General features: G+C 33.3%; 4 protein-coding genes across 4 annotated transcripts; 1 reads left to right on the forward strand and 3 right to left on the reverse strand.

Moving 5' to 3' along the window:
• Window positions 1-1,193: 1,193 nt before the first annotated feature.
• Window positions 1,194-3,770, reverse strand: LOC124924739 (3-ketoacyl-CoA synthase 20-like). The gene is made up of 3 exons (XM_047464734.1): window positions 3,729-3,770; window positions 2,543-3,088; window positions 1,194-1,979 (listed from the first exon to the last, which is right to left on the reverse strand). The coding sequence occupies exons 1-3, from the start codon at window positions 3,768-3,770 to the stop codon at window positions 1,194-1,196; spliced, it is 1,374 nt and encodes a 457-aa protein (XP_047320690.1).
• LOC124926320 lies at window positions 3,769-5,273 on the reverse strand. Its single transcript, XM_047466519.1, has 4 exons — window positions 4,608-5,273; window positions 4,406-4,476; window positions 4,145-4,328; window positions 3,769-4,070 (listed from the first exon to the last, which is right to left on the reverse strand). The coding sequence occupies exons 1-4, from the start codon at window positions 4,710-4,712 to the stop codon at window positions 3,912-3,914; spliced, it is 519 nt and encodes a 172-aa protein (XP_047322475.1). The 5' UTR covers window positions 4,713-5,273; the 3' UTR covers window positions 3,769-3,911.
• A 3,907-nt stretch (window positions 5,274-9,180) lies between these two features.
• Window positions 9,181-10,622, reverse strand: LOC124924740 (uncharacterized mitochondrial protein AtMg00810-like). Its single transcript, XM_047464735.1, has 2 exons — window positions 10,565-10,622; window positions 9,181-9,833 (listed from the first exon to the last, which is right to left on the reverse strand). The coding sequence occupies exons 1-2, from the start codon at window positions 10,620-10,622 to the stop codon at window positions 9,181-9,183; spliced, it is 711 nt and encodes a 236-aa protein (XP_047320691.1).
• Window positions 10,623-12,446: 1,824 nt separating this feature from the next.
• LOC124926673 (signal recognition particle receptor subunit alpha-like) lies at window positions 12,447-15,979 on the forward strand. Its single transcript, XM_047466950.1, has 10 exons — window positions 12,447-12,545; window positions 13,008-13,998; window positions 14,274-14,358; window positions 14,469-14,564; window positions 14,661-14,813; window positions 14,967-15,074; window positions 15,152-15,271; window positions 15,350-15,475; window positions 15,564-15,647; window positions 15,725-15,979. Exons 2-10 carry the CDS (start codon window positions 13,043-13,045, stop codon window positions 15,848-15,850), a joined length of 1,854 nt encoding a protein of 617 aa, XP_047322906.1. The 5' UTR covers window positions 12,447-12,545; window positions 13,008-13,042; the 3' UTR covers window positions 15,851-15,979.
• Window positions 15,980-16,437: the final 458 nt, after the last annotated feature.

A 16,437-nucleotide genomic window follows, 5' to 3' on the forward strand; every position in this document is an offset into this window, starting at 1 on the left:
ATCAATCATGTAAAAAAGTTACATTGAACATTCTTTATTTACCGTTGGCGATGGTTCACCAATTCATTTTTGGGAGAACGCATGATGTGTGGTAAGTGTTTTACAGTTGCATTCTCTGTTCTTGCCTTTATTGTTATTTGTGAAGATGTCACAGTCAAGGACATGTATGACCATCGTTTTCAAAGTTCTGTTCATCGTATTAGATATAGAAGAAGGTTATCGTCTAAAGAAAGTTCTTCTCACAATAGGTTGTTATTTTTAATGACCAAAAAATGGGTATTTCCGTTAAACCAAGATGTGATGTGATAGACGAATATTGATAAGCTTAATGTGTGACATTGTTATTCTCTTTTCGATAGAGTTGTTTCAATTGTGTTTTGTTGGGAGAAATTATGAGAGTTTAGGATTCCCACTAATATTTCTTTTTCGTGTGGAGTGCAATCCATGACGATATTTCAACTGATGATAAATACATGCGCAAATAACTTATAATGGTGAGTCAGTGTCGTTTGTGCCTCAAGGAGTGGAGACAATCCCTCATCTTATTTATATTGCAAGGGTATTGTTGGTATTTGGAGTCTGCTATAGAGAATTACTAGTATGAATTGGGTTATGTCATAAAACATTGGTGAGTGTTGAGAATAATTGATTGAGATGGTTAAATTTGAAGGTCAAAGACAATGGAGCTATATTCATATTTGTGTGTGGATAATTTGGTTGGAGAGGAATCGTAAAAAAATTTCAACAATCTCAAACGCCCGTTACGAATTCTTTACAATGTTATCATCTTTACATTATATGAGGTTCAATCTATGAAACCGACAGATTAGATCCGAGATTTCATTGTCATTTTGGAGTATCTTCGTATGCATTAATTTTTATTTATTTGTTTGATTTCTCTCCATAATTGTTATGATTTTATTTTATGTTTAAACGACTATTCATTTTATAATATTATTGCATTAACTATGTAAAAAATATATAACTTGAATAGTTTGTGCTAAATTTTTAATAAAAAAAATGTAAATGTATATAAAAGATAAAAAGAAACACTAAAAAATGAGAAACTGAAAATGATATATATGAAATAAATTTGCAGTATAATTTGCCCTTCATTTGTACTATTAAAAGCCACCAATAGAATCAAATAGTAAACCGTGGAGGAAAATTAACATAGTGCATGTTGTAATTGATCAAGAAGAAATTATGGAAGCAACTCTAGACACTTGAACTGGAAAGTCGTGGATCTCATCTATCCAAGGGTTCTTCTCCTTGACCGGATGGATTGTCCTCAAAGCAAACCAGACAGCACTATTGAACTTGAATCCCGAACCAAATGCCATTTGCCAAGTGCGATCGCCTCTATTCATCCTCCCCTTAGCCTCCAAGTACGCCAACTCGTACCACAACGAACTGCTAGACGTGTTTCCAAACCTATATAGGGTCATCCTCGAAGGCTCCATGTGCCATTCCGATAGCTTCAGGTTCTTCTCTAGCTCGTCCAGCACAGCCCTTCCACCAGTGTGAATGCAGAAATGCTCGAAAGCCAACTTAAAGTCGGGAACGTAAGGCCTAATCTTCACCTTGAAGACTTTCTTAGCCACCAGCTTGAGGAAGAACAAGAGCTGCTCGGACATCGAAAAGACCAAAGGACCTAGAGTGGTGATATTAGTCTTCAAGGCCTCTCCGGCAACAATTATTAGGTCTTTTGATAGGGCAACTCCCACTCTCTTGTTTTCGTCCTCTTTATGGGATATGCAGCCGTAACACTTGTCATCCGCCCCCATGTGGGTGCGGACGGTGTGGATGAGCTGATACTTGGATCGACGACGATCGGAAGACTTGTTCGATAGTAGAATGGCAGCTCCGCCCATGCGAAAGAGGCAATTTGAGACGAGCATAGACTTGTCGTTGCCAAAGTACCCATTAAGGGTAATGTTCTCCATGCTAACCACTAGGGCATAAGAATTTGGATTCACCTATGAGTTGAGAATTGTTAAAACTAAAATATTATGACAAATGTTATAATCACTCAACCTATTTAATAAAACAAATAAGATATTATTATTGTTTAAAAGCATAAAATGATCTAGTAGCTAGAGTAGTTTAGAGTAAAAACTTAAGATTTTTATTTTTTCATGGGTTTTAAAATCACCACAATCCCTTTTATTATCAATTTTTTTTTAGTAGTCAAAAGTTACGTTTGTCTATTGACTAGGGCAGCCCAAAATTAGGGGCGGCCCTGATCATGATCCTCACTTAAATACTCATGTTTAATTATTTTTATGACAAATTTTAGATCTCGTGAAGTAATAGAAGTGTCAAAAAAGTAATTTTTCAAAAAACAGACATAATGCTATTCGGGTCATAGCCCGAGTGTCCAAAATATTGTATATATATCAATAACGATGGAAGTACCGTCGTTATTGATCGCTGGCAGTCCGAAAAAGTTTTGTGAAAATAATTATCCTGAATGGATCTCAAATCCTAACTCCGCTCTGCTCACTCAAGTTTAATAAAATAAAATAAAATAATAATGAACCTGTAAAAGTTGGTTAGCGAGGTCTATGGAAATAAGGCTAGCGCTGCATCCCATTCCACCAAGGTTATAGCTCAAAATGTTTTCTCTCATCTTGTAATGGTTCACCACCATGGCCGACAAAGACGGCGTAGGATTAAACAAGCTGCAGTTAACTATCACAATTCCAATATCTTTAGCCTTCACCTTCGTCTTCTCCAAGAGCTCGTTGATCGCACCAAACATGACCTCCTCCGCCTCCTTCCGAGCCTCCGCCATGCACGGGTTCGGTGGAACCTGGAGAACCGCAGGAGGGAAATAGGTCTTTTGACCTAAGCCGGATATTTCAAGAATCTTCTTTAGAAACACCAAGTTCTCTTCTGTGAACAAACCGGTCTGTGCAGACCGTTCCATGAAAAGCTCTCGGGTCACTATTCTGTCTGGTCCGGGTTTGTAACATGAGAAATCCACTAAATAGATCTTTCTGGGTCGAGTCGTGAAGTATAAGGTGGTTGCAATGAAGATCAATATTAAGGTGCAGCAAAGGATGATGTTGGTTATCATGTTGAACTTGAAAGAGAGAAGGCAAAATGGAAAAAGAGTTTATAGAATCTATGTAGAAAAATGTAAAATGTATTTATTATAGAGAAGAGTGAATTGACTATAAAGAAAGATAACGTGAGAAAGTACAAAGTCAAAATTAGTAAAAAATAAAATTAAGGATAAACAATTTAGTGTTGAAATTTTGACATTTCCTGTTAGAATTTTCACATTAGATCTTTTAAAATAAGAAAGTTTTATATCTTTCTGATTTTGATTAATTGTAACCATTAATTATTCTTGTCATAATTAATTTGTATTCACAACTAAATTGAAAATCTTTATTTACCGGACCTCAATTCAATGATATCTAATGAATCATAGTCTATTGTTCAAAGAAAAATTGATAGTGAGTCATTTTTCACATGAAAATTTAATTTAAATTTATAAAAGTAGTAAAAATATTTTTAATATTTTAATTGAATGGTTAAAGAAATATATTAAAAACATTTTTAATAAAAAAAACTAAGAAAAAAACCCAAAACATGGGAAATGAGAGTTATTAATTACTTTTCATCATTTTTTTTGACAAAAACAAATATTTAGGTAGGAAATATAGGAGGGTCAAAGAAAGAGAAGCCGTTTCAAAGATAAAGTTCCTTTTGGAGACCTCTAATGGATCAAGAACAGCCACGTTATTCCAATCTCTCATTATAAAACCGGTTTGTTTCCTTGTATTTATTTGCTTATGTTGCGGCCTAACTGTCATACATATACATGAAAAAACAAACAAAACCTTAAATATTCTTATTCCAACATTCATTTGAGTTGATAACAAATATTATTATTATTATCAAACCACCACCTTCAAAGCAACTACCGGATCTTGCCATGATATTTTTCTCTTAATTCGCTTTCCAGCATTCATACTGCACAAAGCCAACTTTTGATCTTCATCCGCCGTTTCATTCATCATCAGAGGCCGGAAACCATCATCATCATGATCTTCTCTCTGCAACAATACCCAACATTACATCACTTTGATTCATATTTCATGAATCATGACCATCATTATAAAAATATTACCGCTATCTGATTCAGGTCAAAAACTGGAGGAGGAGGAGCTCGGCTAACTTCTTCCCCCTTATTCAAATCTAGAATATGTTCCTTCTTAATTGCTTCACAAACCACCCTCCTCCTCTTCTTCTCATTTGGGATTCTTTTCTTCCTTCTTAGAACAAGAAGCTGTTTGTGTCGTCTCCTCAGAAACCTGTATTCCCATGACCAAAATCATCATCACATACCCTACAAATTAATCCATCATCATCATGATCTATCAATCACTACCTTATTTCAGCCAACAACACCGATTTGTGATGTTTTGTATTCTCAAATCTGTTCTTGATGGCTTCAGTTTCCTGCAAATCAATGAAACCCATAAATCCTTCAAGAATCAATCAAAAGATACAACAGGGTTCTTTAAAACCAATGAGTATAAATCCTGAAACAGAAAATCAAAAGAACCCTAGATCTATGCTAAAAAGATTACCTTTTGGAGGTCTTGATATTCCTGCATAAGAACTCGATGCTTGATCATGGTATTGGGATTCTCATTGACTCGGTATGGAGAAGGATTGAAGGAAACCCCTTTCATTTTCTTATACAGAAATCGGCAGGAAACCCTTTGTTCTAAAGATAAAGAAGGATAGGGTAATTAAGAAGGGAGAGAAAGAGGGAGGGAAGGAAGGCAGAAAGTTGTTGATGCTCTGTTCTGTGTGTGAAAGCTCTGAACCAGAGAAAGCCCAAAAAGCCCACGTAAACTAGGGAAGGGAAACCCCATTATTGTTGTGGGACTGTGTAGAGTCACTAGAGATGAAGATAATGAGATTTTTTGGGATGTTGCAGAAGGGCATTTGTGGTAACTGGGTTTCTTTTCTTTTTTATGGTTGTGTATGGTGAGGTTGTTGGGTTGGAGGACATTAGAGGACACCTCCCATTTCCTGCTTCTATCTTTCTTTCCTTTTTGGTTTTCTTTCTGCTGCTGCTGGTCCAGCTGGGCCATTGGAGAGTGGTTTCTGATTAAAGGAAGGGTGCGTGGAGTTTCTAGGAGCCTTCTTCTGGTCTGAGGGATCATCAGCCTTCTTTTAGGTACTCATAAATCAACATAGTTCAATTCCGATTGCTATATGTAGGAGGGTAGAGAAGGACATATGGATGATGATGACGATGAAATGAGACAGGGGAAAGCTGCAGAAAAAACAAAAGAATTTGACTCATGGATACATACTACTGTCAGTCTCCACTATATTCCTGTTTTATTTTATTCTCCTAAATCCCAAAATTTTATTCATTTAAATTTAATCAATTAAAACATAGAAATTGAAACTCAAAATTCTTAGTACGTGTCTTCAGTTGGTTAGGCCACTAGGTTATTCCAATACTTCTGAAATTTTGAAAATAAATGTATTTTTTAATAGGGTACTTAATCATATATTAATTTTAATATTAAAATATTCTTTTCTTTAGTGTAAAACTAATTTAAAAAATAAGTCATGACATCATAATCTTCTCATATCTCAGTCTTATCTTTTAGATCCGGAAAATTTGATCAAATAATCCTGATAATGGGTTAAATTCGAAAAATGATTCACGCTTATTAAATTTTACAAAAATAACACTTTTTGACCTACAAAATGTTCACATTACCTTTAATGGATCGTATACCCTCCCAATCGTGAATCTCATTCATTCGCTTCATCTTCTCTCCCCCTTCTCCCTCCCTCTCCCTAAAACCGTAAACTCTTCAATGAAGTCGCCACGACTCTCTCTCTCTCCCTAAACTCTAATTCTCATCCCCATGACTCTCCCCACCCCCACGACTCTCCGTTCAAAGCGCTTTCAAGTGAAATTGAATATGTGACATTTTGGTCTCTTAAGTCAAATTTTACCACTAGGTTATCTTGGTGAGGTCATCAGGCTTTGTTATGAACATTGTGTTATATACTATAGTTGATAACTCCTAGATTCGAATATTATGCTATGAACAAAGACAGATTTTGCTGTAACATTATGTATTTATCCTCACGCATATTGTAATTTATTAAACTAAAGAGAGAAAGATTGTATTGAATTGTTATTTTTGGTTACATAGATTATGTCTATTATATAAACATTATAATTGACATATAAGAAAACTAAATAATATAATATTGATAATATAATATTGATATTATCATAATTTATAATATTGTGTCTTACAAATATATTATATTATACTTTAACATTCTCACTCAAACTCGCGATGCAACAACAATAAACATTGAAAGTTTGACAGTCAAAAAACGAAAACGTGAACAATAAGAAGTTACACATCATTCTTAACCTTCTTCTCTTCCTTATCTTCTCTCTTCTGCCCAGCATTGACCATCCACCAAAAAACAACTCTTCTTCGATTCAGACAAACCAAAATCAATCAAACCAAGTTTCACAAACTCCTCCAAAAAAACAAACTAAAATCAACAGCCCACAACAACCAAACCAAAATTTACAAACTTAGGAAAAAAACCCAAACCAAATTCAACTTCATATTCTCAACAACAACCAAAACCAAAACTAATCAAACCAAGTTTCACAAACATAGAAAAACACCAAACCAAATTCAACTCCCTATACTCAACAAAATAACCAAAACCAATCAAACAAAGACCAATCAAACCAAGTTTCAAAAAATCACTTCTAACACTAGTAAAAAAGGGCAAATAGCCATTGGTAAAGCAATCGCTATTCACATCCAAACCAATCTCTAGAAGACTGTAGTGATTGGTCATAAACTAATCACCATCAATCGGCATAGATGTTCTCGTTGTTGCCTTAATTGGCAACGGCGATTGGTGAATGTTCACTCGCCATTTCCCTATGGCGATTGGTTAACATACCAATCGCAATTTCCCTTTAGTCTCTGGCGATTGATAAAAGCATTAGAAACCATGATTCAATGTTTCTTATGTTGTACCTATATATTATGTTTCTTCTCCGATGAAGATAGGTTATCGATTTCATAGAGAAATCTAAGGGTCTTGAGAAGCCATTTGTCTAAGGGCTTCAAAGAGAAATCGATTCGGAGTAAAGAGAGATAAGTCTTTATCTAATTTTAGGGTTTTAATAAGGAAGAAGCGATTGGTTTTAAAACCAATCGCTGCTATCATTTTAATTAGCCTTTTAAGAGGTTTATGGCAATTGGTTTTGTAACCAATCGTCTTTATTTCAGCTAGTAGTGATTGGTCTAATGACCGGTCGCCATTAAGATAATAGTTGCGATTGGATTTTAATACAATCGCAATTAAGACAATAGTAGCAATTTTTGTTAATACCAATCGCTATGTTTGCTAGCTAATTGCCCTTTTTTTACTAGTGTAATTTCCTCTCCTCCAAGACTAATAATAAAACCAACATTCTTCTAAACCAGCTAATTCAACCAAATCAACTTTCGATCTGTCCAAGTTATCCTCCTCACTTAAGAACAAAACAATCAAACTCATTTCCACCAAGCTACCAAAATCCCCAATCCAACTAGATAAAAACAAATCAACTCAAATGAAATCCAAAACCCCAGATAAGCTGCTTAAGACCACCAACAAAAATTAATAATAATAAATTATTACAGCCCTCCATCAATGGCTAAGGTAACCATTGATGAAGGCAGCGGAAGACTATCACTTGATTGACTCAAGAACGATAACAAGGCTCTGATATCATGTCAAACTAAAGAGAGAAAGATTGTATTAAATTATTATTTTTTGTTACATAGATTATGTTTATAATTGACATATAAGAAAACTAAATAATATAATATTGATATTATCACAATTTATAATATTGTAATAATTTCTTATAAATATATAATATTATACTCTAACATAATGTTCCTCACACGTATTGAAATATTTATCACGCGTATTGTAATGTTCCTCATGTGTATTGTAATGTTTCTCACGCGTATTGTAATATCCCTCACGCTTATTGCAATGTTCTTCACACATATTGTAATGTTCCTCACACGTATTGTAATGTTCATCATGCGTATTGCAATGTTCCTCATGTGTATTGCAATGTTCCTCATGCGTACTGTATTGTTCCTCATCCGTATTATAAAAATCGTTAGAAACATTATAAAAATCGTGAGGAATATTATAACATTACAGTAAAGACGAAAAAAATGTCTCATTATTAAGGTTTAGGTATATGATCTTTTGGGTCTTATCGATTGATGTTGCACTGATTTTGTCCTAAATTGATTCAATAGGTATATAGTGTGTTAGGATCGAAGACAATAGTAGAAGGGGATTGAATATTGTTGTTCTACTTTTTACTTAAATGCGATTTTAATCCTGTTAAGGATTGAAAATCTATTTCTATTCTTGGACAAATCGTAGCAAGCTCTTTAACGGTTTCAAGTGCAAAAAATGCTTGTAGGATTTGAAGCGGCGGATATAAGAATGAATGAAGCAATGAAAAGACAACACAAGATTTTATGGATGTTCGGAGATAAAAACTCCTACGTCACTCTTCTTCTGTTTTCAGAATGATTTTACTAGAAGACTTTGATTTATATAGATGCTACACAAACTCACTCAAATCATAGGTCTTAACACTTGCATTTGTGAACTTCTAGCTCTCACACTATCTTGTTAAACAGACGACTATTCGTTCAACTTACACAAGTAAAATGATTATCGAATGCTACAAAAGATTATTGTCTCTCAACGTATATCATCTCGTGTATGCGTAACGTAGTGATTTTCGAAGAACTGGAAAACTGGAGCAAGAGCTATCAAAGTCAGGAGTTAAGAGATTGATTACTCATAACTTGTTGATGATGCTATCAAAGTTTTTTTTATCAAGAGTCTTCGTGAAAATATTATAAAGTTGATATTTTCTAGGTACAAAGGGAGTTTCAATCTCACCGGATTGAACCTTCTCACGAACAAAGTGACAATCAACTTCAATGTGCTTGGTGCGCTCATGGAATACTGGATTTGATGCAATATATCTAGTAGCATTGTTGTCGCAATACATTTTTATGGTTTGAGCTCAACTCCCAAGTCTTTAAGAATATATTTAATTCAAATGAGTTCTTCGATAGTAGCCGCCATAGCACGATATTCAGCTTCGGCGCTTGAACGGGAAACAGTATTTTGCTTCTTACTTCTCCACGTCACTAGATTTCCTCTAACGAATGTACAAAAGCCGGTAGTGAACTTTCTATCAAAGATGTATGCCCAATCAGCATCAGTATAACCAATGACGTCAATGCGGTTATTTCGCTTCATCCATATGCCTACTCTAGTAGTAGCTTTAAGATAATGTCGAATCCTGTAAACAGCAGAAAGGTGTGAAGTTCTTGGAGCATGCATGAATTGACTTACATTGCTAACTTCAAAGGTTATATCGGGACGAGTAACTGTTAAGTAGATAAGTTTACCTACAAGTCTTTGATACATATTTATGTAATGAAGAGGTGTACCTTCTTCAGTATTTAATTTAACAGTTGTTTCAATGAGAGTCTTTGTGGGTTTTGTAGCAAGCTTACCAATTTCTTTTAATAAGTCCAAGACATATTTTCTTTGAGAAAGAAACAAATCTTTCTTAGAATGAGCAATTTCTATCCCAAGGAAATACTTGAGAGTGTCAAGGTCTTTAATATCAAACTGCTCCTGTAGATACTTTTTAATTTTGAGGATATAACTTGAGTTATTACCTGTTACTATAATATCATCTATATACACAAGTACAATAGTAGTATTATTGACAGTAATTTTAATAAAAAGAGAAGAATCAACAAAACTTTTTCGAAAGTTGTGATAAACAAGGGCACTACTAAATTTAGAATACCATGCCTTTGGAGATTGTTTGAGTCCATAAATAGTTTTATTCAACTTACAAACATATTTTGAGTTAAGATTTTCCTTATATCCTTGTGGGATACACATATATACTTATTCTTGCAGATCGCCTTGAAGAAAAGAATTTTTTACATCCATTTGATATAAATCTCAATTTTGATTTTCAACAATAGATAATAATATCCTTACCATGTTCATTTTTGCTACGGGTGCAAAAGTTTCCTCATAGTCTAATCCATAAGTTTGGGTGTATCCTTTGGCAACAAGTCGGGCTTTATATCTTTTAATTTTTCCTAAGCTATCATACTTGATTTTGTATATCCATTTACAACCAACCATTTTCTTATCTTTAGGAAAGAGGGACAAGTGTCCATGTATTATTCTTTTTTAGAGCCTCTAATTCGTTATGCATGGAAACACACCAAGTAGGGGTAGACTTGACTTCTTGAAATGTTTTTGGCTCTATTTTATCAATAATTGTGATAAAAACATGATATTCATTAGAGACATTTTCATTCGATAAGTATTTTTTTTAATAGGATACTTTACCGAATAAAAATGATAATCTTTAAGCTTTTTCGATGGTTGAACAACCCTTAAGGACCTTCGAATATTGTCATCCCTTGTAGTTGTTTCTGAAATATCTCCGGAGATAGATCCATTGTTACCTTCAGGGGAGAAGGTGTACTTAGTGTCTCATGAATAGTGTTTGGAATGTCACTTTGAGTTTTATAGTCATTATTTGTGATCGAATCATTGTGACTTTCTTCTTGTGGGATATCACATGGTGTCCCTTTTTATGCTTCTTTATTTTGAGAAGTATTTGAATCGCTATCAGAAAATATATTCCTGCAAGAACAATTCATATTCATGGGCAATACATGATCTTGCCAACCAAACTCATTGAGATCATCACTATTATCCTCCTTATTTTTGTAGTAAAATTCATCTTCATTAAAGATGACATTACAAGAAATATAGAGTTTTTTAGAAATAGGATCATAACATTTGTATCCCTTTTGGGTAGTAAAATAATCAAGAAAAATAGCTTTAACTGATTGAGGACTTAATTTATCAGTATGGTTTATATGCACATAACATACACAACCAAAGATGCGGAGATGATTAAGGTCACTTTTCTTGTTTTTTAATTTTTCTAAAGGACTCAAATTATTAAGAACGCTGCTAGAAATACGATTAATGAGATGAGTAGCAATAAGTAAAAGCATCGGACCAAAATCTTTTTGGAACATTAGATTGAAATAATAGAGAACGAGTAACCTCAAGAAGATGACGATTTTTCCTTTCCGCCGTACCATTCTAGGCCAGGGTATGGACACAAGAGATTTGATGCATTATACCTTTTATTTTGAGAAAAGAGGAAAAAAAATTATTGACATATTCAGTACCGTTGTCAATTCTAAATAATTTTATTGAAGTTTGAAATTTGTTTTCAATAAAAGAAACGAACTCTAAAAATTTTGAAAATAGTTCTGATTTATCATGTAGTAAAAAAATTCAGGTGACTTACAAAATTATCTGTGAATGAAACATAATATAAAAATACCTTAAATTGATATAAAGATTTACTATGACTTTAGAGTGACTGGTTAATTTAATATATATATATATATATATATATATATATATATATATATATATATATATATATATATATATATATATATATATATATATATATAAAAGTAATGATATATACAGCATTTTTGCATATCATTTACAATTTTTTGGAAAGAAAGAGAAAATATTAAAATGAAAGTGTTGTATAAGGGTGTTGTTAATATATATATATATATATATATATATATATATATATATATATATATATATATATATATATATATAATAAATATATATTATTTTATTAAATCCTCAAACTTCAATGTTAAAGTGAAAATCTTACAATTAACCAAAATCCAATTCCATTTTATATCAAAAGATTTGACCAACAATAAAATATATATATATATATATATATATATATATATATATATATATATATATATATATATATATATATATATATATATTTATTGTATTAAAAGTAGATTATATCATATGTGGTTGTATTCATTTGATATAAATCATAATATCATTATTTAGAATATGATATGGTCACACAACTTATTTTGAAATCATAATAATACTTTAAATGTTATAAATATAATTAATAAATTTGTTAATTAATCATTTAAGGAAAGAATTGATGTTTTGATTGGTTGATATAATGTTTATTTCCAAATAAATAAAGTTAAATAAATCCAATGTATTTATTGGTAATATATAATAATATATCACATTTACCATTTGTCACTATTGTTATCTTAAATGAATCACTGTAATCTATTATTTGATTAATATAATATACAAGGGATTACAAATTAATTAAAGAAACAATTTAATAATATATAAAATATTTGGAAAAGAAAAAGATATTGTAAATATTTCTATATTGAATGAAAAAAATGGAGTCTTTCTGTAGATTTTCTTAGCGATTTTTTTTCAGTTTTGTTGTTCTTTTGATTCTCTAACAGAGACTAATCGCGACTCCAATCGAAGCTCAGGTTAGATGGATGATGTTACTTGAACATAATTTTTCATTTTGATTGATGTAAGGCATGATATCACAGTGAATTTCATTGAGATTCTATCAGCCTATTAAGTTTGTTGTATTGTTGTTGCTGCATTGATATTTGATTAGATTTCTGGTATTTTCTGTTTTCAAACGCATGTTTTACGATATGCTTGGATCCGGGATGGTGAATAAGACTTGAATCACGATCATTTCTTCGTGGGTAACTGTAAATAGTGATATTGAGTTCGATTGAAGTTGCTTTTCCTTGATATTGTAGCAAAATAGGCGATTAATCGTAATATTAGCAAATTGATATCAACAGTCAGCATGCATTAGATGTAGCAACCGAAATTTAGCTGTATTTCCGTCTGGAAGTTCATAACTTTTCTCCATTTTCACTCCTTTTCTAATGTTATTTTTATTGCTAACTGATAATGAGGGTTTACTGCAGGGTAGCTGGGCAGGTATTAGTAAAGACTTAAAAAAATGTTAGAGGAGTTACTGATCTTCACTAGAGGAGGATTGATCCTCTGGACTTGTAAGGAGCTTGGTAATGCACTTAGAGGTTCACCCATTGACACCTTGATTAGGTCGTGTCTTTTGGAGGAACGTTCAGGTGCTGCTTCCTACAACTATGATGCTCCTGGTGCTGCATATACTCTCAAATGGACGTTTCACAATGAACTTGGCATTGTATTTGTTGCTGTTTATCAGAAGATCTTCCATCTTTTGTATGTTGATGATCTGCTTGCTATGGTGAAGAAAGAGTTCTCGGAGATCTATGATCCAAAACAAACTGTCTACAATGATTTTGATGATGTTTTTAGGCAGCTTACTAAAGAGGCTGAGGCGCGGGCAGAAGAAATGAAAAGGTCGAAACAGGTCAGTAAGCCTGTGAACAACTTGGCAAAGAAGCAAGACAAATTTCAGAAGTCCAGTACTGGAGGTGGTGTTACGAGAAAGGGTGATGGTGAATCCGAAAGTGATGGTGCTAATGATAAAAGCTTGAGAGTTAAGAAAATGGAAAATGGTCATGCCAATGATAACCATGTCGGAAATGACAAGCTACTTGTTGTTAATAGTGAAAAGGATGAAAGTTCCAATGATGGAGCTTTCGATGTGAATAAGTTACAGAAGCTAAGACAGAAAGGTAGTAAGAAAACAGATGTTGCAAAGAAGGGCTCCAAGATAGTGCCAAACAAAAAGTTAACAAAGAATAAGAGAGTTTGGAATGATTCACCTCAAGAGGAAAAGCTGGATTTTACGGAGCAAATGAACGAGAATGGAGATGAGAGTATAGCTGTTGTAGCAGCAGATCAAGGTGATAGTATGATGGACAAAGAAGAGACCTTTAGTAGTGACAGTGAGTCAGAAGATGAACCAGGAAAGGAAAATGTGACTAACTCAAAGAAGAGTGGATGGTTCTCATCCATGTTCCAGAAGTAATACACTTATCCTCTTCTCCATTTTTTGTTTATCAGTTTTAAGTTTCTCAATCAACTAATTCATAAATGAGGGAAAAATCATAGATAGAATAATTATTGACCCAGACCAGGCATCATTTATTTATATATAGATTCCAGATGGGGTTTAATCACTGATTTTTGATCCAGGAACCTTTACATCTTGATCACAATATTACAGTTGCTTTTGATGAGAGCCCAGAATTTTTGGTTTAGTATGTTTTTCTTATTCTTTTTCCTTCCTTCTTTATCAGTATATCTGGGAAGGCTAACTTGGAGAAGGCTGACCTAGAACCTGCACTGAAAGCTCTTAAGGACAGGCTCATGACAAAAAATGTGGTATGCTGCAGTTTTCCATCCGCCTATAATCATATAATTGTATATACCCTTTTGTCTGCTACTTAGTATTTCATGATTGGTTAACCATTTTGTTGACATATGGCTTCTAGGCTGAGGAGATTGCTGAAAAGCTTTGTGAATCTGTTGCAAAGAGTCTGGAAGGTAAAAAGCTCGGTTCATTCACTAGGATATCGTCAACTGTTCAAGTAAGTATCTCTGTTCTTTTCCTTTCTAAATATATATCACTCATGTCATACTCTTTTTGTAAAAAGCAAACATTGATCTTGAATCTATAATTCCAGGCAGCAATGGAAGAAGCCCTTGTCCGTATTTTAACTCCTAAGCGTTCCATCGATATACTGCGAGATGTGCATGCAGCAAAGGAACACGGGAAACCATATGTTGTTGTCTTTGTTGGAGTCAATGGAGTTGGGAAATCTACCAATCTCGCAAAGGTTTGAACTAGCTGTATCCTTTCTTTTCGCAAAATCCTATCACAATAAATCAAATGATCCATGTATAAGCCTATTTGGAAACTAGTATTTTGTCACACACTGTCACATTGGAAACAGGCGATAATAATTGATTGGTTCTTCTTGGATTGTCAGGTTGCGTACTGGCTATTGCAGCATGATGTGAAGGTGATGATGGCTGCATGTGATACATTCAGATCAGGAGCTGTTGAACAATTAAGAACTCATGCACGAAGACTCCAGGTAAGTCTCTATCACTCTTCTCAAAAATTTGCAGTGATTTGGTTTCTGTTGTATTCTAACTTGTTGCTTGTCATTAGATTCCTATATTTGAGAAAGGCTATGAGAAAGACCCTGCAGTTGTAGCTAAGGAAGCAATTCAGGAGGCCTCTCGCGTTGGTTCAGATGTTGTTCTTGTTGATACCGCCGGTAGAATGCAGGTACATTGTGCCAAATGTCAATCTTTTTCGTCTCAAACTCCTTAATTTTACCAAAAATGATGAATTTTACGTTTGCAGGACAATGAACCACTGATGAGAGCACTGTCTAAACTAATCAATCTGAACAATCCTGATCTTGTTCTGTTTGTTGGTGAAGCATTGGTTGGGAATGATGCAGTAGATCAGTTATCAAAGTTCAATCAGGTTCTCATTTCCTTCCTCTTTATCATCATCAATCATTGCTTTGCCTATTGGATTTTGTTATCCTCAACTCATTAACTGTTTCTTACAGAAATTAGCAGACCTATCATCTTCGCCTAATCCGAGGTTAATTGACGGGATCCTACTAACTAAGTTTGACACCATTGATGATAAGGTATAATAAGTCTGTTAATTTTTTTATTTTTAGAACCTGGTTTAAGTTTGTTATGGGGTAACCTTTTTGTTTTGAAGGTTGGTGCGGCACTGTCCATGGTTTATGTTTCTGGTGCGCCAGTTATGTTTGTTGGTTGTGGCCAATCTTACACAGATCTGAAGAAACTCAATGTTACATCTATTGTCAAAACATTGCTCAAATGAAAGATGAGAGAAATATATACATATGGTTAATTGTCTTTCTTTGTTTTTTGTACTCACAAATCTTGATTTGTTATACAACTTATATACTTGATCCATTACAGTTGGAGGTGAAATAATTTATTATTTATGAATTAAAGTCTAAATAGATTAATCCAATTTAATTTGTCTTTAAAGTTATATATTTTAAAAAAATTGAAGGCTTCTTATTAGAGGTAATTGAGATTTCAAATCTCTCTTTTAAACCTTACAATTTGATAAAAATAAATTTATTTTATTTATTTATAAATATAATGTAAAATAATAAGTTAACCGTGTTTGAAACCATTAAGAAAAATTCCAAATTTTATATACCATAAGAAACTTCGTCCGAAATTCTAATTGGTTCCTCACTAAGGAACCCCAATTTGACAATTCAACCCAAATATTTTTTTAAAACACTGAGTTCCATTTCTCCTTCGGAGTGCAACTTATCACGCGAGTTAAAAACATAACCCGCAAACACACTCAATCAATTTAACCAGGTAAACATAATTTATTATCCGACGGACTCATACTCAAGACTTCAAAGAGGTCGAGAATATCTACAT

Source organism: Impatiens glandulifera, chromosome 2 (assembly GCF_907164915.1).
Source record: "Impatiens glandulifera chromosome 2, dImpGla2.1, whole genome shotgun sequence".
Taxonomy (NCBI): Eukaryota; Viridiplantae; Streptophyta; class Magnoliopsida; order Ericales; family Balsaminaceae; genus Impatiens; species Impatiens glandulifera.

Bases quoted from the DNA above. Each gene is read 5' to 3' on its own strand.
- LOC124924740 (XM_047464735.1), bottom strand. From the start codon at position 10,622: ATGGATCTATCTCCGGAGATATTTCAGAAACAACTACAAGGGATGACA. The intron at 9,834-10,564 runs GTCCTTAAGGGT...TTGTGTATATAG, and splicing joins AGGGATGACAATATTCGAAG to ATGATATTATAGTAACAGGT.
- LOC124924739 (XM_047464734.1), bottom strand. From the start codon at position 3,770: ATGAGAGATTGGAATAACGTGGCTGTTCTTGATCCATTAGAG. The intron at 3,089-3,728 runs GTCTCCAAAAGG...CTCTCTTTCAAG, and splicing joins CTGTTCTTGATCCATTAGAG to TTCAACATGATAACCAACAT. The intron at 1,980-2,542 runs GTTCATTATTAT...CTCAACTCATAG, and splicing joins TCGCTAACCAACTTTTACAG to GTGAATCCAAATTCTTATGC.
- LOC124926673 (XM_047466950.1), top strand. From the start codon at position 13,043: ATGTTAGAGGAGTTACTGATCTTCACTAGAGGAGGATTGATCCTCTGG. The intron at 13,999-14,273 runs GTAATACACTTA...CTTCTTTATCAG, and splicing joins TTCTCATCCATGTTCCAGAA to TATATCTGGGAAGGCTAACT. The intron at 15,476-15,563 runs GTTCTCATTTCC...TGTTTCTTACAG, and splicing joins AGTTATCAAAGTTCAATCAG to AAATTAGCAGACCTATCATC.
- LOC124926320 (XM_047466519.1), bottom strand. From the start codon at position 4,712: ATGAAAGGGGTTTCCTTCAATCCTTCTCCATACCGAGTCAATGAGAAT. The intron at 4,477-4,607 runs GTAATCTTTTTA...ATTGATTTGCAG, and splicing joins AATATCAAGACCTCCAAAAG to GAAACTGAAGCCATCAAGAA. The intron at 4,071-4,144 runs GTAATATTTTTA...GTATTGTTGCAG, and splicing joins TTGACCTGAATCAGATAGCG to AGAGAAGATCATGATGATGA.